General features: G+C 43.5%; 1 protein-coding gene across 1 annotated transcript in view; it reads right to left on the minus strand.

Annotated features, from left to right (window-relative positions):
- The window catches only part of Elp1 (elongator complex protein 1), a 52,141-nt gene that overhangs the window by 3,445 nt on the left and 26,826 nt on the right, over positions 1–21,870 (minus strand). The window contains exons 19-36 of the mRNA XM_021199744.1: positions 21,117–21,232; positions 20,709–20,782; positions 20,377–20,455; positions 20,211–20,290; positions 18,904–19,041; positions 18,721–18,806; positions 18,064–18,212; positions 17,122–17,245; positions 16,651–16,748; positions 14,470–14,671; positions 13,272–13,333; positions 8,342–8,404; positions 7,775–7,835; positions 5,248–5,361; positions 4,438–4,549; positions 3,694–3,821; positions 2,596–2,750; positions 896–971 (exon numbers count right to left, since the gene is read on the minus strand). Coding sequence (XP_021055403.1) covers positions 896–971; positions 2,596–2,750; positions 3,694–3,821; positions 4,438–4,549; positions 5,248–5,361; positions 7,775–7,835; positions 8,342–8,404; positions 13,272–13,333; positions 14,470–14,671; positions 16,651–16,748; positions 17,122–17,245; positions 18,064–18,212; positions 18,721–18,806; positions 18,904–19,041; positions 20,211–20,290; positions 20,377–20,455; positions 20,709–20,782; positions 21,117–21,232 — 1,917 coding nt within the window. The remainder of the gene's footprint in view (positions 1–895; positions 972–2,595; positions 2,751–3,693; positions 3,822–4,437; positions 4,550–5,247; positions 5,362–7,774; positions 7,836–8,341; positions 8,405–13,271; positions 13,334–14,469; positions 14,672–16,650; positions 16,749–17,121; positions 17,246–18,063; positions 18,213–18,720; positions 18,807–18,903; positions 19,042–20,210; positions 20,291–20,376; positions 20,456–20,708; positions 20,783–21,116; positions 21,233–21,870) is intronic.

The raw sequence follows: 21,870 nt of genomic DNA on the forward strand, positions 1-21,870 counted from the left end.
TCCAGAGCACAGAGGCGGCTATGGCGGAGTGTCGACCTGAAGTCCAAATGCTTAGGTGCTAAATACATGCATGCAAATTTCAAGACAGCTTTCAAGATGAAGCCTTGATGGTTTCTAACTTGTATTAGTACATCATGTAACTAAGAACCATTTCCCACAAGGGGAGAAAAAAAAAACAAAACATTTTAGGCAGAAATAAATAGGAAATGTAAAGAACTGATAATATTTAGATATGCTTTCAAATTCAACCATCAGTTGTAAGGTAATATAAATATCTATCTCCTAAAAATGTTCTGAAGATTGAAAGAGCCCAAATCACAACTCAGAAATCTTGCACATGCATAGGCATGGACTGTTAGGGCTCATGCTGCAGTTGTGATGATGTGCACGTGTGCATGAACACTGCATGCAACTGTCACTGCATGTTTTTTGAAGCAAAGTTTTCTTAAGAAAAGATTTTAATTCATACTGAAGCACAGGCATTATGAAAAGCGGAGAGAGGAATGATGGAGACAGAGGATAGGACATGTCCTAGACTGGGCACAGGCTTCTCCAGAGTTAGTTTAAAATTAAACAGAGGTCATATTATGCTGGTCATAGTGATACATGTCTTTAGTTGCATTTGGGAGGAGGCAGATGGATCTCTGAATTCAAGGTCAGCTTGGTGTACAGAGTGAGCTCCAGGTTAGCCAGAGCTTCATAGTAAGACCCTGTCTTGAAAAATACAAACAGAAAAAGCCATAGTGTATTCTTCCCTCCAAGCCACCACTACAAGTAATAGAGCCACTTAAGTGTGGCCTTGGAATTGAGAGGGTCCCTTCTATAGCTGACCTCTTCAGCACCAACACCCAGCCCTGCACAACACTGAGATAATCAGGAGAGAAGAGACACTAACCGAGAACAGGGACACAAGTCTTCTGCTGCTGGTAAGAGGCTGTGATGCTATTCGCAGTGGAACTGGGACCTAGGACCTGAGCAGAAAACAGGTTATGTCAGCAGAGATTACACTTCAGATAGAGGCAGACCAAAAGCCTCCACTAGCAGCACCCCAGCCTGCTGCTTCTTCTAGTTATTGTTCTGACAAGGTAACTCTTCTCTCCCTTATCATTTCAACATACTTTCTTTCCTTGTCTCATCTCGGACCTCTGCCTCCTGATTTCCAGAAACAAATAACAGAGGAGAGAGTTCTACAAGAACTGTGGGAAATAATAACTTTTATATTTAAAAAAATATATGTGTCATCTTATGAGTGGACCACCAACCCTCCATAGATTTCACTGGGGTCCACACCTGCAGTGAGCCTCGGGGAGATACCAGCTTTAATACTGTGAGCGTTTGCAAGTGACTCATGGTACCCAGAACATGGCCCATTTCTACATTTCCAAACAAAACAAATCCATACTTGTTATCCTCAAGATTTACATAGTTGGTGTCTTAGAAGCCAATATTTTCTGAGCAAAAGTGGAGAGACATTCTAAATTGTTGACTTCAAAACACTACAGTTTTGAAAATGCTATTTCTAAGCAACACCCATTACAATAAATTCAAGCATTGTAGCACCTGATTTTTAGCTGCCTTTTTTGCTGTGGTTTGTGAAGTGCTCTTTACAAATAGACAGCCTTTTATCGAACCTTCAAAGCACTTTAGTCAAACACACAGAAGTATCCCTAGTAACGGAAGAAATCAAGACCCAGAATCCAGTGTTTCTAGCCAATGAAATGATTGCAAGCTCCTGTTGCTAAGTACCAAATCCAGCCTTCTGTCCACTGCCAGTGAAGGCAGGGCTGGGCATGAAGCACACTTCTCTTCAGCTGATTCCTTTGTATACTCCACCAATAAGGGGGATGGCAAAGTCAGAGGGAAAGTGACCCGTCTGCTTGGAAGAGCTGTTCACTCCAGAGGCTATCTATCTCTCACTGAGAACTAGCCTCCTCAGGTCCCACTAGGCAGCACCCTCTCCAGAGGCTGCAGACCACGGGCCTCTGGCCTGTCACCATTCCCAGCTCTGTCTGCTCTTCCTCAGCAGGGACGGGAAGATGCCTTTCTAGTTCTCTGTGTCTCTCATTTGCCTTTTCAGCCCTCCTCCCCACCCCCAGCCCCAGTGCTTGTTTAACCAACCAGGCATTAAATTCTGTGTGGAAATAACAGATGGGGACTTTTCCTTTCTGGACTCACACATCAGCCTTCCTAAAGCCTAATCAATCAAGATTCTCAACAACTGACTTGAGGGTTCAGGTAGCCAGCTTCGGCCTAAAACGCACAGGGATGATAACCCACGGGAAGGCTTCACGGGCACAAAGCTCCTGTCCCCTCTGTGACTTTGGGTCTGGGAAGCAAAGGGCAACTCAAATCCTAGCTTCCCCTCCCTACTCCACTGGCACTGGGCATTCTCAGGTCACCCAAGACAGCTGCGTTACATGAAAGGAAAAGCAATAGCCTACTTCACCTTAGCATGACGCAGGTAAACAGAAGCTAGCGTAAGCACAAAGCTGAAGTAGTTTATCCCTGGCACAAAGAGGGTTCTCTCTGATGCTGGGTTATGTGGCTACAGCTGTGAGAAGGAAGAGAGTGCACATGGCTTCTGAGGAAGCTTACTGGTGTGGTTGAACTCTGTTGGTCGGCAGGAGTCCAGATTTCTGGAACTGCCCTCTCCATCAGCTGCAGAGTACTCTCAAAGGCCCGCTGTAACTCCTTTGCTTGCTCTTCAAACTCAAAGAGAAAGAGCACCTTCAAAATAGCGTGCACTTCATCTAGAGAAGAAATGGGAAATGGTAAGCTGTGTTGCAACTCCACTGCCAGAATCATACAGTAACCTCCTTCCCAAGTTGCTAGTGTCTAACAGCACCTTACAGATGCACCCCACCCCCACCCCTTCCTGACTGCTGGACTAGCTCAGCACATCAGGAGGAAAGAGACCCAGTGGGAATGAGCAGACCGCTGTGCTGTACAATCCCTGCCCCTGGCTTCAGCACTACCCCGTCACAGTGGGGCTGACTCAGGAGTGTGTACGGAAGTGAGCGTTCCATACAGTGGTTCTCATCCTTCCCACGCTGCGACCCTTTAACACAGTTCCTCACGTTGTGGTGACCCCCAACCATAACATTTTTTTTTAAAAGATGTTATTTATTATTTTATGTAAGTATACTATAGCTGTCTTCAGACACACCAGGAAAGGGCATCAGATGCCATTATGGATGGTTGTGAGCCACCATGTGGTTGCTGGGATTTGAACTCAGGACCTTCAGAAGAGCAGTCAGTGCTCTTAACCACTGAGCCATCTCTCCAGGCCCCCATAACATTATTTTCATTGCTACTTCATAACTCTAACTTTGCTACTGTTATGAATCATAATGTAAATACTTGTGTGTAAATACTAGTCTTAGGTGACCCCTGTGAAAGGGTCATTCCGCACAAGAGGAGTTCTGACCCACAGGTTGTGAATTGCTGCTCTAACTAGAAAACAGCATCTTTTTAAAAACATTTAATTCGTGGGTTATCTTGGTGGAAATCAGAGAACGATGTGTAAAACGTGGATCTTTCCTTCTACAGTGTGAGTCCCAGAGTCAGACGTCAGACTGTCAGGCTTACCTCTGAGCCATTTCAGCAGCCTCACATGCATCTTAATATGGACTATCTCTGTGGTACCCATTGCCACCTGCTGTGGTCAAGAATCGGTGAGCACTGAGACCATACCTTTCAGCTTCTCAATGTTTTGGACCACTTCACTCAGAGCCTCCAGAAGAGCCAGGCCCTCCAGGGGACTCCCTTCTTTGAGGCTATGCTTCTTGCGCTCTGCCTTCCGGCGGTTTTTAGATGACCTCCTGTCAGAAATCACAGACATTGAGGAGGAGGCTCTTCCTGAGTGAAATCTGATGAGGTGACTGCGCCTATTGGCCGCCGCTTGCCAAGAAACCAGGGCGTCTACGGATGGCAGTCCTATCTTGGGAGATGTTAACAATGAGGCAGTAACCTCACAGATAAGCAGTGGAGTCTAGAAAGAAGCAAAGATCTCAAGAGTTGTGTTTTTCTCTTAAGTTGGGCGTAAAATGCAGGGTAAAATGTAGTGGCACAAACCTTTAGTTCCAGCATTTAGGAGGCAGAGGCAGGTGGACTGCTGTGAGTCAGAAGCCAACCTTGGTCTATAAAGCAAGCACCAGGCCAGTCAGGGTTACATATTGAAACCCTGTCTTAAAAAATAAAGGCAAGATAAATGAGGTTCATCTGACTGCATATTGGAACAATGAAGAAAAGAAAAATCCAACTTCAATTCCACAGTAAGATGTGAACTTTAAAAAGCAGCCTCATCTTATGGATGTGCCAGGAGGTCCTTGCACAGTGTATACCATCCCTGAGGGACATCCTTCCACTCCCCAGCCCCGCGCTCCCCTCGGAGAAAGCCATCTGTCATGTTGCTGTGTGCCTAGGTCTCGTACGTACGCAGATATCCTGGAGTTACTGTGGGAGTATCTGCCACTCGTCTCACTGCCACTCATAATACTGCTGGTTTCCGAGAAGAGGTCCGACTCTGGGCCATGGGCCACCTCGTGATCTAGAGAAGATGACCCAGATGCAGACATAAATGACTATACATTCCATCAGCACATACTGGAGATGGATATTACAAAGTTGATCTCAAAGTAAATAAGGTAACATTATAGTTTACCTTATTCACTCTTTTCCTTTTGTGGGGAGTAGGTAGGAAGGGACTAACTCGTTTTATGAAACACCGAAGACATCACTGGTCTGGCAGGATAAGGAAAGGAGGGACTACTTGGTAGAGATCTTCTGATGTCTGCCTCTCTCAGATCTTAAGCACTTCTCCAATATACATAACCCCTATGAACTTTCAGACAACCACAGTACAGCATAAAGCAGTAGTGTGGCTTAAATCTCAATGGGACAGTGATGAAGCAAGGGACTGATGCTGTCCTCACAGTTGTGGAGTCCTGGCTCTTGTGGGACTCCTGCACTGAGACTGGTGTTGCCCCTCACTTCTTACACATGTACCTCTTGGATTTGTCAACCTGGTTTTCTGTCACAATGCCCTCCAAAGTTAAGTACATGTTGGCAATGAAGTGCTGATGCCCTGCTCTTCTGCTTCCAAGACCATGTGACCAAACAGACCCTGTCTCTTTATAAACTGACTGCCTCAGAAATCGGTCAGCAGGCGAGCAGCAGAGACAGCACGCACTGGGGCCATCTTCCACACACCACAGTATCAGCAGGATACTTTATGGAGGCACTCACCCACGTGGACCTGTGGTGCTTGCCTCCTGAGCGCTCGAACCACCTGCAAACGGTTTTTATGGCGAATGAATGTGGCTGTCTCAGAGTCCAGAAAGTCCATGTAATTTTTTTGGGCTGAGGATGCAGAATGAAAAATACCTTGAGCATGATATTTAAGCAGAGATCAAACTTAAGTGAGTGGGGTATGACGAAGCAAAGCTAAAATTCAATAATAAAAGATGTATCCAGGTCTACCAACCATAATTTTTTTTATTCCTCCATTAATGAGTTGGAGAGCCCAGATCTCAGAGTTCATCAGTTCTGTTGGGAGCATGAAAGTTCTTCTGCATTATCTTCAGGGAAACCAGGAATGTTAAACATGCAGGATTCTTTGCAATGGAAAAATATAAAACTTGTGCTTCCACCCAGAAAGCTGAGAACTGGAGGTGATTAATAGCCTGGTGATCTGCATTATCTGTTGGGCCAGGCCATATCAAGCTCCAACAACCAGGTCCAGAGAGATGGCTAATAATCTAATGGCCTTGACATTACCTGCATAGCCAGTGGCTGCCCCAAACACCCACAACCAGAACTGGAGATAAGTAATAGTCTAAATGACCCTTACATTATCTGTATAGCCAGAGACTCCCCAAGGCTGTCCCACTCATGACTATAGGTGGCTAATATCCCAAATGACCTCTATATTATCTATATGATAGAGACCAAGCCAGGTCCTTCCTTAGGCCCTGACGCTAATACAGGTAGCCTAACTCCAGAACCCATCTTCTTGGAAGAAATGACATGTACCCTGAGTTGAGTTTCAATGTAATCCTGCTTCATTATGCATTGGAGATTATATTATACCAGAAAACTTTTTTCCAAATTTTATTGTGTTTAAATACACTGGCAATAAATCTCCTGGTATCAGACTTCCCAAGATTTGATCAAAGTTGATGAGATCAATCTGAACTAAGTAATTAAATTCTTGGCAACTGCTGCCTGCCTTGACACCTGCAAAGACACCCTCAGGATACCATGCCAGTACCACTAAACTTACAAAATCCTTTCACTGAAGACCTGATACCCAATCTAAAGTGAGAAAAGCAAACACAGGGAAAGTGAAGGGAGCTGCTAACACAGGCAGGAGGGAGAGCCTAAATGCTGCTTCTGGAACCCACGGATATGGCTGGAGTGTGAAACAGAAGCTTCTAATGGTTCCTAAAATCACGGTCCCGTAGAAAAACAGCATGAGCAGCATACAAGGAAATACAAACAAACTATGCTCTCCAAGGGCAAAGATATTAAGCTTCTACAGAGAAGTGTCAGCATTCCCAACTTTTGCTTTTGTTTTTGCTTTGTTTTGTTTTGTTTGAGACAGGGTCTCTCTGCATACCCCTGGCTGACCTAGAACTTGCTCTGTAGTCCTGGCTGTCCTAAAATTCATAGAGATCTGCCTGCCTCAGCCTCCCTGATGCTGGGATCTAAGATGTGTGCCACCACTGCCCGACTTATTCCCAAGTTTTTGTCAGGGGTAGGAGCAGCCTAGATGAGGGCACAGGGTCAGAGAGGAAGCTTTCTATACTCAGTCTGGGATGCAAACGGGTCCAAAAGTCCCCACCAGTTGTAATCAGAAGCAGGAAAGGCAAGAATGTGAGTACACACAAATGTATTCACCAGGCAGCCCTGCTCAGAGGGCAGCACTGAAGCCAACACAGACTCCCTAAGATTCTGTATGTGAAACCGATGTTCCTTCCCAAGTTGCTTCTGAGGGACCCAGAGACCAGACATTCTGCAGCTGCTAGTTAATATTATTCTCTTCTCTGGAGCCACATACTTTATTCACAAATATGTTTTAGCTTATCTTGAAAAATTTCAAGCCTACTCAAAAGTTCTAATAGCCCCAAGCATATGTAAATCCTTCACCTATATTTACCATACACAGTATTTTACTGTACTTTTTACCTCCTGTTTCTCCATAAAAATGCTTATGATTGTACACACACACACACACACACACACACACACACACACATACCCTGCACCTTCTGTAGAATCTGAAATAAAATTGCAGGTAGGCACTTATCTGTTAATAATAATAAAGGGATAAAAACAGGAAAGTTACCACTGAAAAAAATACTACTATCTAACATACTGCATGTCCAAGCTTACTAACTATTCCAAACACAAAGATTCCCCTGCAACAACCACCATCAACATGTAACCCATCTCAGTGCAGTACCTTACAGGGAGAGGCAGGCTGCAGAAGGCAGAGTTTGTTCTACCAAGGGACACTAAAGCTGAAAGAGTCAGTCAGGCCTGACATAAGTCCAAACCCATGGATTACAAAGACTTAACCATATTGCATCTCAGCTTTCAACATTAAAATGTTGTCAATGTCATTACTTCACAACTTGCTATATTCTCAAAGACTCTGGTAAAGTCAGCAGAAAATAGTAAAATGCAATAATATAAGGATTCCTGCCTTATCTTTCTCTTTTTCCTTTCTCCATAATTCTAAAAGGGAACACTACTTAAATGTAATCCTCACCTTCTAAAATGGAAGGCTTTACGCTGGTTTCTATAATATCCACTCTGTCATACTTGTATACCTAAGAGGGGAAAAAAATGTAGCCTGTTAGGACAGGAACACTTCTACCCAACAGAGTTAAGATAGAGACTAATAGAGGGGATCTGGACATTTCCTGAGGAACAAGCTTCCCAAGTTGAATTCCAAGGCAATTCCATTCATTTTATCAAGAAAAAGCAGTATGTTGCATATGAAGGCCCAATTTCAAAGGACAGACTTGTATTGCTGCTGTTATTGTTGTTACATTTTTTTTTTCAAGACAGGCTTTTTCTGTATAACCCTGGCTGCCCTGGAAGTCACTCTGCAGGCCAAGTAGGCCTCAAAATCACAAAGCTCTACCTGTTTCTATCGAGAGTGCTGGGACTAAAGGCATGTGCCACCACCTCTTAGTTTTAAATGGCTTATAGGTACTGCTTGTCCTTAGGATTGGGTAGCGAGCCGTTTCTATTTAACCTCACTCAGAAGCCGCCCGCCGCCGCCCGCTGCCACCCCCTCCCAGCACAGGAGAAGCTTTCAGAGCCTCCTTACCAGCCTCAGAGCTTCATCCCAGGCAGATCCTTCTAGCAGCAGGAGCACAGCTTCTTCATAATCCTGACAAGGGAAGAGCAAGGGAGCACTGGTGAACACGGCAGCCAGAAACTGCCACAGAGCCCCTCCTCCCCCCAGGCAGCCCAGCCTTCACAGCTCCAGTTCTTAGCATCTTGCCTGCCCAGTATCTTCTAGATATTAATCTCCATAAACAATGGTGTACAAGACAAAGGGGGGGGTAATCTTCTGAGTGATACAAGCATGGTTTTGTTAGCTCCTGGGAGATCAAAGCCACAAGACAAGCTTGTCAAAGTGGTATTTTCCCAAATTCACTGCCGAGCTTAACTGGAAATAATACCATACCCTAAAAAGTATAGTGAGCTAAACAATAATTTCCTGGTTAGCTTGCGTGTTTCTTGTTGAATTATATTAAATCATTATCAGATAAATGCTTTGAAAATATTTTCTTCCATTCTGCAAGCTGTCTTTGTTCAGTCTTGATAATTCTTAGTTTCTATGAAGCCCAGTTTATAGATCTGATTTTTAGCTGCTGACCTTGGTGTGGGGTCTAAGAACACCGCCACACTTATCAATAAATTTAGCCGGGTTTCTCTAAGTGCCTTGTTTTTCAGTTCTTAGGATCAGGTTGTAGATATATTTTGAGTGCCTTCAAGTTTCTTAAAGCTCAGAAAATATCAAATTAGAGACCACATTTCTAGCTTCTCTTGAAAGGGAAAAAGTAAGAGACATTCATATTTGTGTCATTTCAAATTTTTCTAATCACTAAAAGCAAAAGTAGTAACAAATTACAGAATTTGTAATATACACTAAGGAGAGGCAGGAGAAATGGAAGGTGCCCTTGTTGCGACCCTTACCCTGCATGTGGAATGGTATGCTAATTTGTAGCTGGTATTTACTGTAAATCACAGAGCAAGCATGAGGGACACTTAATTACCAACAGTGGAGTATGATGATAAATTCATGAGCAGTGCTGAGCCTGAACTGGGGCCATAGTTTAGTGGACAAAATCTAAACCTAAACATGAAAATGCAGAGATGGATCAAAACAATGAAAAAGCATGCCACAATTTCTAAAAAGCTGGAATAGCTGGATTCCCAATTCACAAAGCCAACTTCAGAATGAGGAATGTAAGGAATACTACTAACCAGTGAAGAGGGATGGTATCTGGCATGACCATGGGCAGGCATCTACCTATACCAAAGCTTGAAAATGTAGGAAGCAAACACTTGCAGAGGCAAAAACATGGGAAATCTAAACAGAGTTTTTCTCCCAGCAACTCAAGAGTATTAAGAGAATCAATAAGAACAGAAAAGGCCCTACTGCACAAACGACTGATCACTCCAATGTAATCATCATACCATGCAGGCACACAACTTTCTCTAAATGTGACCATATTTTGGCCCATCCAGTATTTTTTTAAGTATATAATCACAACAGAAAGTAAAAATTAGTAAGAGATGGCTGGAAATTTTCAAAATACCTGCAAGTTAAATACCACATTTTGGAACAATTCATGGGTCAATGAAGAAATCACAAGAGAATTCAAGAACAGACGCATAACTCACAAGCAGCAGCAAAATGTCGCCAAGATAGTGTATGAGGACAAACAGGACTCTAGCATTTGCTTAAGCTAGAAATGGAGGCGTTGGAGACGCATCAGTGGGGAAGGGGGCTTGCTCCACAAGAGCTGACAAGCTAGAGGTTCCCACAAACGTATAAAATCCAGCCCTGAGTAGGCAGACGGAGGAAGACCATGAGGCATGCTGGCTTCCAGCTTAGCTAAGGAGTGAACTCCAGGCCTCAAAAGAAAGGTAAGAGTAACAAAGGATACCTAACGCCCTTCTCTGGCCTGGCCAAGCACCCAAGCATACACACCGCTGTATAGCTCACACAGAAACATACACATACACATAAATTAAAACAAACAAAACCCCCAAAAATCTAGAAAGGGAAAGTAAGTTTGAAATTGGTGATTTTAAGCTGCAAGTTAAGCACTGCTCATCTTTTTGCCCAGATGGTGAATTAATAGGTATCTGCTGTGAGCGGCTGGCTGCCTTGTATGCACAGTAAACTGTTACGGAGCCACAGCTAACACACCTGGTGCAAGCAGATCCAGGGGGAAATGAGGTACATCTCAGTAGGAACACAGCTTTGTTCTAGATCTTCCTCTAAGCTCTCTACACTCTTAGGCAAGGTTTTGAGCTGATGTTTCAGCTCAATCACCCAACCCACTTTCTTCTCTCATTTTAAAAATGCTATTACTTATTCTCATCTGAATGGTTTGTCTGCATATATGTCTGTGCACCACGTGCATGCCAAGTGACCATGGAGGCCAAAAAAGGGTACAGGAGCCCTGGAACTGGAGCTGTGAACTGCCATAGGGGTGAGTCATCTCTCCAGCTCCCTGAATCAATGTAGTTTCTTACAGTATCTACTAAAATACAAATTATCATCTTTCCATCTTAACCCATGACAGACCTTGAAATCTCCTAACAGTACAATTTTTTTGTCTTAAATATGTCTACCAGTGTGAAAATTAACCTTGATTACCAGCTTGACTGAAGCTGGACTCTAACTAAAGATAAGCAGCTGGCACAGCTATGAGGATTCTGTAGATCTGGTCACGTAAAGTAGGAAGCCCAACCCTACACATCGACAGCACCTTCTGGCACAGCCCAGACTAAAGAAAGTGGGAGGGGAAAGCTTTGATTTTTGTCTGCTGGGCTTTGTGTCCTGCTGGCGAGTTCATCCACCAGATTGCTGCTGCTGCGTCCCTTCACTGCTATCAGAACCCAGTCCTTCAGGCTTCCAGCATGAACTGAAGCCTCCAGCCCTGCAGTGCACCGCCGCCTTGTGGACTGAGCAGCTCGTGGGTCTCAGCCTCTCCAAATGAAGACAGTCACTGCAGACTACCCAGATCATACTGAGTGCGGCTCTTCATATCCTTTCCTTTTAATATATATTCATTCTATTGGCCCTGTTTCTCACAACTATCCTAATACAAGCAGTGACAACTATAAAACTCTCATAAGCCAGGGGCGGAGGTTTATGCTTGTAATCACAGCACTTTGGTGTTAGAGGCACGGGAATCAGGAACTCAAGGCCAGCATAGGGTATGCTGAGACCTTGTTTCAAGACTAAATAAATGAATAAATAAAAAAACAAATGAACAATAATGCTACTTTCCTCATAAGCCTGTCCATCTTATTTTGTTCCCCTGGGACCCATAGTGGAAAGAGAGAAGAACGCCCTGAAAGTTGTCCTCTGATTGCCAAATAAGTGCACACACATGTGCACTTGCACGCATACACATGTAGAAACAAACAAAACAGAAAAGTCTTCTCATTCAAAAGGTCAAAACTGAACTGGTGACAGGTACAACACCTTTAATCTCTGTGAGTTCAAGACCAACCTGTTCACAGAGTGAGTTCCAGCACAGCCAAGGCTGCTCAGGGAAACTGTCTCAAAAACACCACCACCACCACCACCACCACCAACAACAACAACACAAAAAGCCAAAATGAAACACAGCAGCAATCCTTGGTGTCTGTCTACCCACTGTGTGCCTGTGTCCCAGCAGTCTGTGGTCAGTGCAGCCTTAATACTTTCATAATACATTTGGTAGAATTTTGTAATTCTACCAAAATTTCACATACAATCCACCAAACACTGGAAACCTCCAAGCCACCTTGGTTAAAAAGAAACATTTTTAATATACAGAAGGGTACTAAAAGGCAAGACAGTGCCCACTGCTTAATGAACTATCTTCTAATTGTTAAGTTTCAAACTGGTACAAATGGCAGAGGTGCCTACTTAACATCAAAAGCAGACGTGTAGACCAGGTTCTCCCTACAATCCCCGTCTCTACCTGCGGCAGGGTTCCCCCTGGCTGCCATTCTCAGCCTTTTACCCTAAACTCTTCAGCCTAGGGGACTTGGCTGTTCTTCCCTATATAATCCAACCACTCTGGTTACAGGCTCTCTTCGTTAACACTGGGCTTCTAGCCAGTGTACCTGGTTCCCCACTCGTTCCCTCCCCACTCTCCTCACAGGGCACAACATCTTCTGGTCATGTCCACTCTGGCCTGTCCCAGATGTTGCTGCCTCTGGCTATGCTCTCCCACACATCTTCAATAAACCTTTTCCTCCATCATACCTAGGAGCAGTCACAGCCTTTCCTTCCTTTTTTCATTCATTTGGGGCTGAAACTCAATATACAAAGAGAGTGGGTAACCAAAATGGTTGGACAAAATAGGAAGAACAGCCCAGAGCCCTGTGCTAGAGAGCTTAGGGCAGGGGATGGGGTACACCAGCCAGGAGGACTCTGTAATAGGTAGGGACTGAAAGATTGCAGGAACAACCTGGCACCTCAGCCACTTGTCCTGGTTTGAATTCCTAAAGCCCAGGCTCACCACTTCTTTCCAAAGATAACACAGGAAGTTGAGTTTGCTTTCTACTGAGTCAAGTCACTAGCAAACACTACAGCAAAGAAGGTATATGAGCTTAGGACCTCAAGAACTTGGGTTTTTCTTTTCAGATATTAGAATATTTACACATATACAATTCATTATCTTGGGGAACAGAAGGGAAGTTTAAGCAAGAAACTCATTTCTATTTCCTACACACACCCATGTCCTACACTTTGAATACAACCTGTCCGGTGGATAGGACAGGATTTCAAGTCTGTGGCCTCCCTCTCAGTTCTCAAGCCCTGCAGGTTTTGAGGCTTTTCAGATTTGGATGCAGGGTTAGACACACCACCAGACTGAGATTTTTCAAGGCAAGTCAGCAAATGGATCCTTTAGAATCAACTCCGCCTCAAGAGCTACCCATTAGCAGGAGTCTTCAGTTTTCAGCATCAGCAGGTACGCAAAGTCTCTTGTTGATATGGTGTCCGGGGAGGAGCTCACCTGGGCGTACTGTTCCAGGACGGTTGCTGCCTCACTGTGTTTCCTCTGCTCCACCAGCTTTCCTGAAAAGACAGCAACAAGGACTTGGCAGCAAAAGGAAACTGGCTTCCACTTCTGCCCTACAATGTACCAGCCTAAAAGCTTCTGAGTGTTTGTGAGGACACAGGGGTATTACACAACATGAAGCACACCCCTCCTATCCAGTCTAACTGTGTACTCTATGTGGTCAGGCTGAAGCAGAAAATGTTCAGCTGTGGCCCCCCTGGGATTACAGAGGAGTGCTAGCCTGCCTAGTAAAGGAATCTAAATTAATCACAGGACCTCTGACCTCTGAGAATAGAACAGTGTTTCAGGCCCTAACCCCTTCCTGCCTTAGAATGGATTTTTACCAGGTATCCATGGTGAGTAACAAAACAAATGCATGTTGGCACAGCCCACGGGCTTCCAGACCAGGCCAAAACCCAGTAAGGCCAGGTTCAAAGTGAGTGACTTGCTGCACATACTTGGGACAGCCCATTATGCTCCTTATATGAACACGGGCAATTCACCCCAGTTCGGAGCACCTTTCTTCTCAAAGGTTACAAGACATCGTATTCACTACTACCTGCCACCTGTGTGAGTGACATTACCTCATTGATCATTACCAGCCCTGTAACACTACTCTCAGAGGTCAGACGTGCTAGCCTAGCCTCCACTTCAAGAAATCCCTCAGCCCCGAGCCACTCAGCAGCCTCTGCTTTCTGCTTGTACCTGTGGTCTTGTCCACACCAGTCCTGGCATCTGCTATTACGGTTTTCAACCAGATATTGGCTACACCAGAATAGCTCCATCCAAAACTTCATCTTTACCTTCTTGAAGGGCCAACACAGCTACACTGTTAGATGTGGCCATAATATCAAAGGGTCAGTGAGTAACATGGACTAGACAATACAGTGCAACTTCAAGGACATTTGCAGCCACAATCTCGTTTTAAGGACCTGCAAAGCCACATACACCCAGCACAACCAGGTCAGAGAAGTAAACTGCTGAAATATGCCAGGACACTTGGAGGTGCTTGTAGCAGTGGGACTCTTGCTCTGTTTAAAGAGCTAAAATGAGTCTGTCTCAGGAATGTTGCCCTCAATGTATTTACAGAATTACCAAACAAAGCAACAGACACCAACCTTTTGAAGAATGAACAGAAAATGGCCCTGCTTACCTGCTAGAGTTCTAGCAAGGCCAGCCATCTTGTCTTTGGCCATTTGAAGCTGGGCAGCCACACAGAGGGCTTGCTGCCAGCTGCCACAAGCCAAAAAAGCTTCAAGTGCCTTCTCCTGGGCCCCACAGCGGGCAAACACAAGCCCCGCTGGCTCGTACAGGTGCTCCTGCATCAGGTGCTCACCATAAGCAACGCTGACTGCCTGTGACAAAATACAGAGAATCGATAAAGAAATGTGTGGTAATAGTTTCTTTCTATTTCCAGTGTAGGCAAGTTTAGTTACCACTCTGGAGCCTCTTCCTTTTTCTACTCAAACCCTTTCTGAAGACATAGTATTTACTCACTCAACATAGACTGAGTACCTACATATGCATTATTCTAGATAGTAGGAGTAACAACTACCCTGTCCCACAACACACACACACACACACACACACACACACACACACAAATCTAAAGACCAGTGCATTAAACCTTTGCCTCCATGGCTAACACAGCATAGTCTATAACAAATGGTAGAGGAAGATAAATGATGGGGAAATGAAAAGTTTGCTACCTCTGAAGGCTACAAGGGAATGAAGCTATGTGAACAGTCAGGAGAGAGCAAGTAAGGCACAAGGGTTTTGTGACAAGAATGTGCACAGTAGATTTTAGGAGTAACGATGAGGTTAATGTTGGGGCTGAGGGAAGGAGAGAAAAATCAGAGTTCGGAGGCAGCTCGGGGTGAAGCAGAGATACAGGAATACAACACACCTTCCAGAAGCCACAGCCTGGCAGAGCCAAAGTAGCAAATTAGCAGTTTATCCAGCCCTAATCTAAGAACAGCCTTCATGGGAGACTGGCAATGTCCATGGACAGGTAGACTGAAGAACACAATAAAGAGCTGGCAGGTCATTATTCAACCCATCTGGGGAACAATCTACAGTTAATATGGAGAATTCGAGAAAGCGGTGCTGAAGAAGCTGGCTGGGGGGGGGGGGGGTTGGAGAGATGTCTCAGAGGGTAAGAGCATTTGAGGTTCTTGCAGAGAACCCAGGTTCAGTTCCTAACACCATATCAGGCAGGTGTCAGAGGAGCCAACACCCCTTCCTGGCCTCTGTGGGCAGCTGCCTGAACCCAGTGTAAAAACAGAAAAGCAGGCACATAAGCATAAGTAAGAATAATGGTAATTACAGTAATAATAATAAGCAACTGGCAGAGACTGGAACACAGAGAGACATGTTTGATAGCTACCCTTGGTTGTCAAAGCACCTGGAAGAGAAAACCTCAATTGAGGAACTGCTTTCATTAGAGTGTCCTGAGGCTGTCAGGGTGGCATTTCCTTGATTGCTAAGCGCTGTCTATAGAAGGAACCACTGGGTATGTCAGCACAGGCTATGTAAGGCAGGAGCTGAAGATGCACCACAGAGCCAGCCAGTCAGCAGCATTCCTCCACGGTCCCTGCTTTACTTCCAAGTTCCTCCCCTTCCTCCGCAGGCTGCTTTTAGCCAGTGTTTTTTTTTTTTTTTTTTTTTTTAAAGATTTACTTATTTATTTAAGTACACTGTAGCTGTCTTCAGACACTCCAGAAGAGGGCGTCAGATCTTGTTACGGATGGTTGTGAGCCACCATGTGGTTGCTGGGATTTGAACTCCGGACCTTCGGAAGAGCAGTCGGGTGCTCTTACCTGCTGAGCCATCTCACCAGCCCCTTAGCCAGTGTTTTATCATAGCACTAGGAAGCAAACTATAAGAATGTGTGTGCGATTTGCAGACAAACCAAAATGTAATGAGGGTGGCATGCAGAAGAGTGATGGATGGATGGCCACGGTGGTCACAGAGCCTGGGCTCAACGCCCTAGGCAAGCCACTAGGCAGCTCTGGACATTTATGCAAGCTGTGGCCTCATCTGTAACCTGGGAACAGCACCCTATCAGGCCACAAGGAGGGTGAGATAATACACTGACTTTGAAGCAAAGTACATGGTACATAAGAAACACTAAAGAGCTGTTTACATAAACCAACCTCTGGAACTCCTGAAGCACTGCTGTCCTGGCTAGTTTTCTCCTAACAAGTTTAAGATGAGGCTGATGGGTCATAGGACAACACTAGAAGCCGAAGGACAGTGTTTAGACTCAAGATGTCCTCACTTCCTGACTTATGTCCAAAGCAAAATCAGGGGCCTCATTTAACCCACCACATACCTGGTACTGTGGTGAGTCTGGCCGATATAACTTCAGAGCTTCTTTATACAAGTTTTTATCTTTTATCAAATTTAAGCATTCTGTGAAATACTCAGGTCCTGAAAAAAAAAAAAAGTCACATTTTGGAAGTATAATGAATGGCTTTCACTTACATCTATGTTTTCTAAGCAACATTAATGTTGAACTTTTTGTATCTTATCTTATAGTCTAGTTTCATAGAAGACTTGAAGCAGTAATGAACACTAAAAGCAGTAATAAAAATTTACCACAAGCCAGGTGGTGGCACAACCTTTAATCCCAGCATTCAAGAGGCAGAGGCAGAGGTGCAGAGGCAGAGGCGCAGAGGCAGAGGCAGAAGAAGGCGCATCGGAGGACAGCCAATGCCAAACACACACAATGCCCTGTCTCGAAAAACAACAACAACAAATAAACAATCCAAATTAAACAACAACAACAACAAAAAACCCTTACCACACTTGCTGAGGTGTCCAAGGGCCCTTTCGTATCGTTTCAAGTATTTGTCTATGGTGAACCGCTGGTAATTAGTTTCCATTTTCTTAAGTGTATTAAGAAATGGAAGATATTCTTTAGGATCCTAGGAAAAAAGTTATTACTTGTAATATCTGCATAATATAAATTATAATTAAGGCAATAAGCGTAGAGTAGCATAATTTTAAATGTGTATTATATTCATACATCAATTATATATCATATAATACATCAAATTTTGGGAAAAAGAGCTCATATTTGGGTGTTATTAGTTTAATTACACTTGGAATAATGACTAACCTTTACATCTCACAACAGCCTCAGCTCCTTAAATACAGGCTGACAAGGAAAACAACAACTTATAGTCTAAGTGACAGTCAACAGTGAACCTAAATCTCCCCTAAGAGAGCCAAACCTAACTCTCAGTGTCCTTGATGACAGTTTACATGCCAGAATGTAAAGCACACATCAAAACAAAGGTAAAAATGTACTGAGTTGGATCCAAGCCTATGAGACCCTACCACCTCCTGCTCTGTACCATGCCTAGCTCTTCCTAAAGAGCAGCTTTCTGGGCCAGGGATACAGCTTACTGTAAGCACAAGAACCTTTAGTTAGATCCTCAGAACCCACATAAAAAGTCAGGCATGGTTGCATGGGCCTGATATTCTGGCATTGGAAAATGGATAGTCAGATCCCTGAGGCCTGCTGGCCAGCTAGCCAACCTACTTAGTGAGTTCCAGGTCAGCGAGAGATACTGTCTCAAAAAAAGTGGAAACACGTAGAACTATATAGACAATGGGGATTAGCAATTCCAGTCCTGGAGACGCAGATCTGCATCCACTTGTGTAGCATTAGATAAAGTATCACTCGAAAGAACCGGGTCCCACAAGGAAATTTCAAAATGGTACAAAAAAAGTTACATACCTTTTGTGACTTCTCAGCTACCATGAGGACTAAATCAAAGTTATAGGTCCCCAGAGAATGATTAAATAATTCATTAACATCCACCAGGAGCAGCAGGTATTTCAAAGCCTCCTCTACACTCACACACTCAGGATCAAAGGGAAGATTTCCTGTTGGAGTTTGAGAAAGAACAGGGGGCAGAGCTCAGTCAAGTGTCTAGTACACATGAAGCTGTAGGACTGATTCCCACGGCCATAGAAAATCAGCTGTGGGGGTGTGCTCCGATAATTCTAGCATTCAAGCAGAGGATCAGAAGTTCATGATCATGTATAGCTACATAGTGAGTCTGAGGCCACAGTGGGCTACAGGAGACTTTGCCAAAATCAAAACCAAAGGGTTGTGGGGAGAGGAGAAGAAAAAAAGAAAAGAACATCAGAACAGAGTCACTTGGAGGAAACACCACAGACTCAGAAACTAAGTAATAACATTTTCTGACAGACTGGGATACAAGAACATAGGCTTTTGATTCATTCATAAATGATTAGCACTTAAAATCTTCACATTTGAAAATGGTGAGCAAAGAGGGTAAGTTCATGCCATGAAGTGGCAATGACATAGCAGTGGTCATCTGCCAACAATGACAGCTGAGTCAGGCAAGTGTCTCGTGCAGATCTCTACCTTGAAGTTCCTGTACCTTCTGCAGCACAATTTCCAGTTCCGGAGTGGTTTTCTTCACGTGAGATGTGAGTATTGACAGGCAGAACCTGAGGTAGTAAGTGAAAACCGGAATGACAAGACTAACACACAGGACAGACATCTCCACATCCTGGGATGTGTATGCCAACAACACACAGCACCCACTTTCGAGGATTGATGGTCTCCATGGCTGCTCTCATCGCGTCACAGATGAGGTCAAGTTTCTTCCCATCAGGATGTGTGGACACCTGGACACTCTTGGTAATCGGGGGAGGGTACATGGTCTTTGTGACATCTTCTTCTCTAAGAACCACAAAGTACATGAACAGATCACTTTACCAAACTGGGGATCCAACTACTAATACATATTGGGCATGTTTGTGAGACAATAAATAAAAAGGGACCTGGAAAATTAAGTTATTCAACTAGTGAGGAATCAAACATATCAACCAAAGGCTTACTGAATAATGTTCATATTTTTGCTCAGATTAGCCTAAAGCAGGGTACAACCAAGGTGTCCAAGTAATCAGAGAATGAAGAAAGGGTGGTGTATTTGCACAACAGTATACACAGCAAGTAAAAGCAGTCATAATCACACCACAATAAATACGTCCTGGTTGAGTTATGTGGTGATGTAAAACAAGAGGCTGTCCTGTGCTGGAATACTGAACAGTAGCTGCCCAAGCACTAACAGAGAATGGATGTGAGGGAACTCTCACTGTGTAACACGATAGGGTTTGGATTATATAATGTGTAAACAGGTGCCGAAACTCACTGGACAGAGTACTAGACATTCTGCAGCAGTTAACTACCCCATACTAAGAGAGTGCTTTAGCTAATGCTATACAAGGGAACTTCTAGAGCTAAAGGACTGCTGTCTCCAACTTTCTTTAACATCTATCTAAAACAGGAAGAGGATGGGTCATGGTTAGCAATAAAAGCACATACAGGACAACAGGAACTATAGAACCTGGGTGTCACTAGAATTTTCTAACAGTCAGTGTTTTCCTATCTTTAAAAAGTTGAAGAAAAATCATCAGAGAAAGGACCATATTTGATTCCAGTCTCATGAGAAGAACAGCTTTACAGGGAAATCTAAAAGCAAGTCAAATTAACAATTCAGGGTCAGAGCTTTCAAACTCAGTTTTAAAATTGATGCTCTAACTGGGCATAGTAGCGAAAACCTTTAATCCTAACACTTGGGAGGCAGACTCAGGGCGATGTCTAAGTTCAAGGCCAGCCTACAGAGTGAGTTCCAGGACAGCCAGGGCTACACGAGAAACCTTGTCATGAAAAAGAAAAAAAATAAAACAAAAACAAAAATCTGATGTTGTTAAAGAACTAGAGCAAAAACTCTTGTGTGCCCTCAGTGATACAATGATTTTATTCAAAAAGATGTTTGTTTTTTAGCTATTTCTTTATCAAGAGACAATAATTAAAATATGATAATCATGAATTATCAAAATACTTACCTGAGTTCTGTGAAAAACAAGTTTATATGATTTACAGAGTCGATCTGTTTTATGAAGGTCTCCACATTTTCGAGAAACACCTATCACAGAAAGTATACATGCATTTTAGTTTAGATGACATTCACTCAAGAAAGTAGCTCAAGGACTGGTCAGATGCAAAGTGTACCTTGGGGTTATGATCATGAATCAGATTGAGGTTAATTCTCAGTTTCCTCATGCATTCAAATGCTTCTTTAAACATAAGTCTGTGAGGACAGGAAAAATGGATAAAAAACATATTTTTATTAAAAACTAAGTTCCCTGTAATGAAATATTTTCATTACAACACAGACTGGCTATAATCCAATTACACTCCAAATAACAAACAAGTTCTGACTTTCACTCTGAAATTACAGGAAAAATTAAAATAACAGGTGACACATTATTTCCCTGCTAAAATGTATAGTTATATGTCCTTACATGCACACAGTTACAGTCACACAGAGAATAAATACTTACTTGTCCAGCCACTTTCGAATCTGGGCCAAGACCAAGGCCCGATGATGAACAACCTCCAAATTTCCCCTCGGCATCTCAAAATAAAACAAAGCATCTTTAATCAACTGGAAATCATTTAAGCAGCAGGAAGCACAGCTCTACCTAACTTTTCTTGAACCTCCACAATGGTGTAAAATGAACAATTAGCTGAATCCACTTGTGTTCAGTATTTATCTTGACTTTTAAGTAAGTTTCCCTTTAAATCTTATTGGTCAGAGTCTGTGTCAATCAACACTCCTTTGCATAAAACCAACAGATAGCCAAGAAAGGAGGATTATACTAAGTGGCTGCAAAGTACAGAAGAGCCTAAAATACAGCCTAGAAGTCGTCTGCCTGGTGGTGAACTGGAAGGCTGAAGAGTCGGCTTACCTGCAGGATAAGCTTTGTGTCCTGGGGAACAACTGTAACAATCCGGGAACCCCTTTCCACTTTCCGCAGAATTTCTCCACTGGTCTCATGACTGCCACTCAGACCTGCCTGTAGCACTAAAAATACCAGTGTCTAAGGCTAGAGGATGACCACAGGAAACCATGCTCCATTAACTACGGTTGAAGCTGCCCAGTATCTGAAACTCAGTTTACATAAAGTTCCTTTGCTCTCCCACTCAGCCTCAAGATTCCTGGCCCTTCCAGTAATCTCACTCCTGGTAAGGACCCTCTCTTTACAGAGTACTCACGCACATTCACACACACAGCTTCTTAAGCAATTGGGGAATAAAGGGATTGGAGAACCTTTCTTTCCTTTCTTTCTTTCTTTCTTTCTTTCTTTCTTTCTTTCTTTTTTTTTTTTAAAGATTTATTTGTTTTATGTGAGTACACTGTCACTGTCTTCAGACACACCAGAAGAGGACATCGGATGCCCATTACAGATGGTTGTGAGCCACCATGTGGTTGCTGGGAATTGAACTCAGGACCTCTGGAAGAGCAGTCAGTGCCCTTAACGGCTGAGCCATCTCTCCAGCCCTGGAAAACCTTTTCTATTTCTTAGCATTACCTTCACATTATAGTCATACTAATGGCAGAAAGAGTTCCTGTTTCCAAGTCAGCAGTAAAGAAAATAAACTGGCCTTTTAGAATAAAGTTCACTGAAGGGTAATATATTTAAAAAAAAAAAAAAAAAAATC

The sequence above is a fragment of the Mus pahari genome, chromosome 6, assembly GCF_900095145.1.
Source record: "Mus pahari chromosome 6, PAHARI_EIJ_v1.1, whole genome shotgun sequence".
Taxonomy (NCBI): domain Eukaryota; kingdom Metazoa; phylum Chordata; class Mammalia; order Rodentia; family Muridae; genus Mus; species Mus pahari.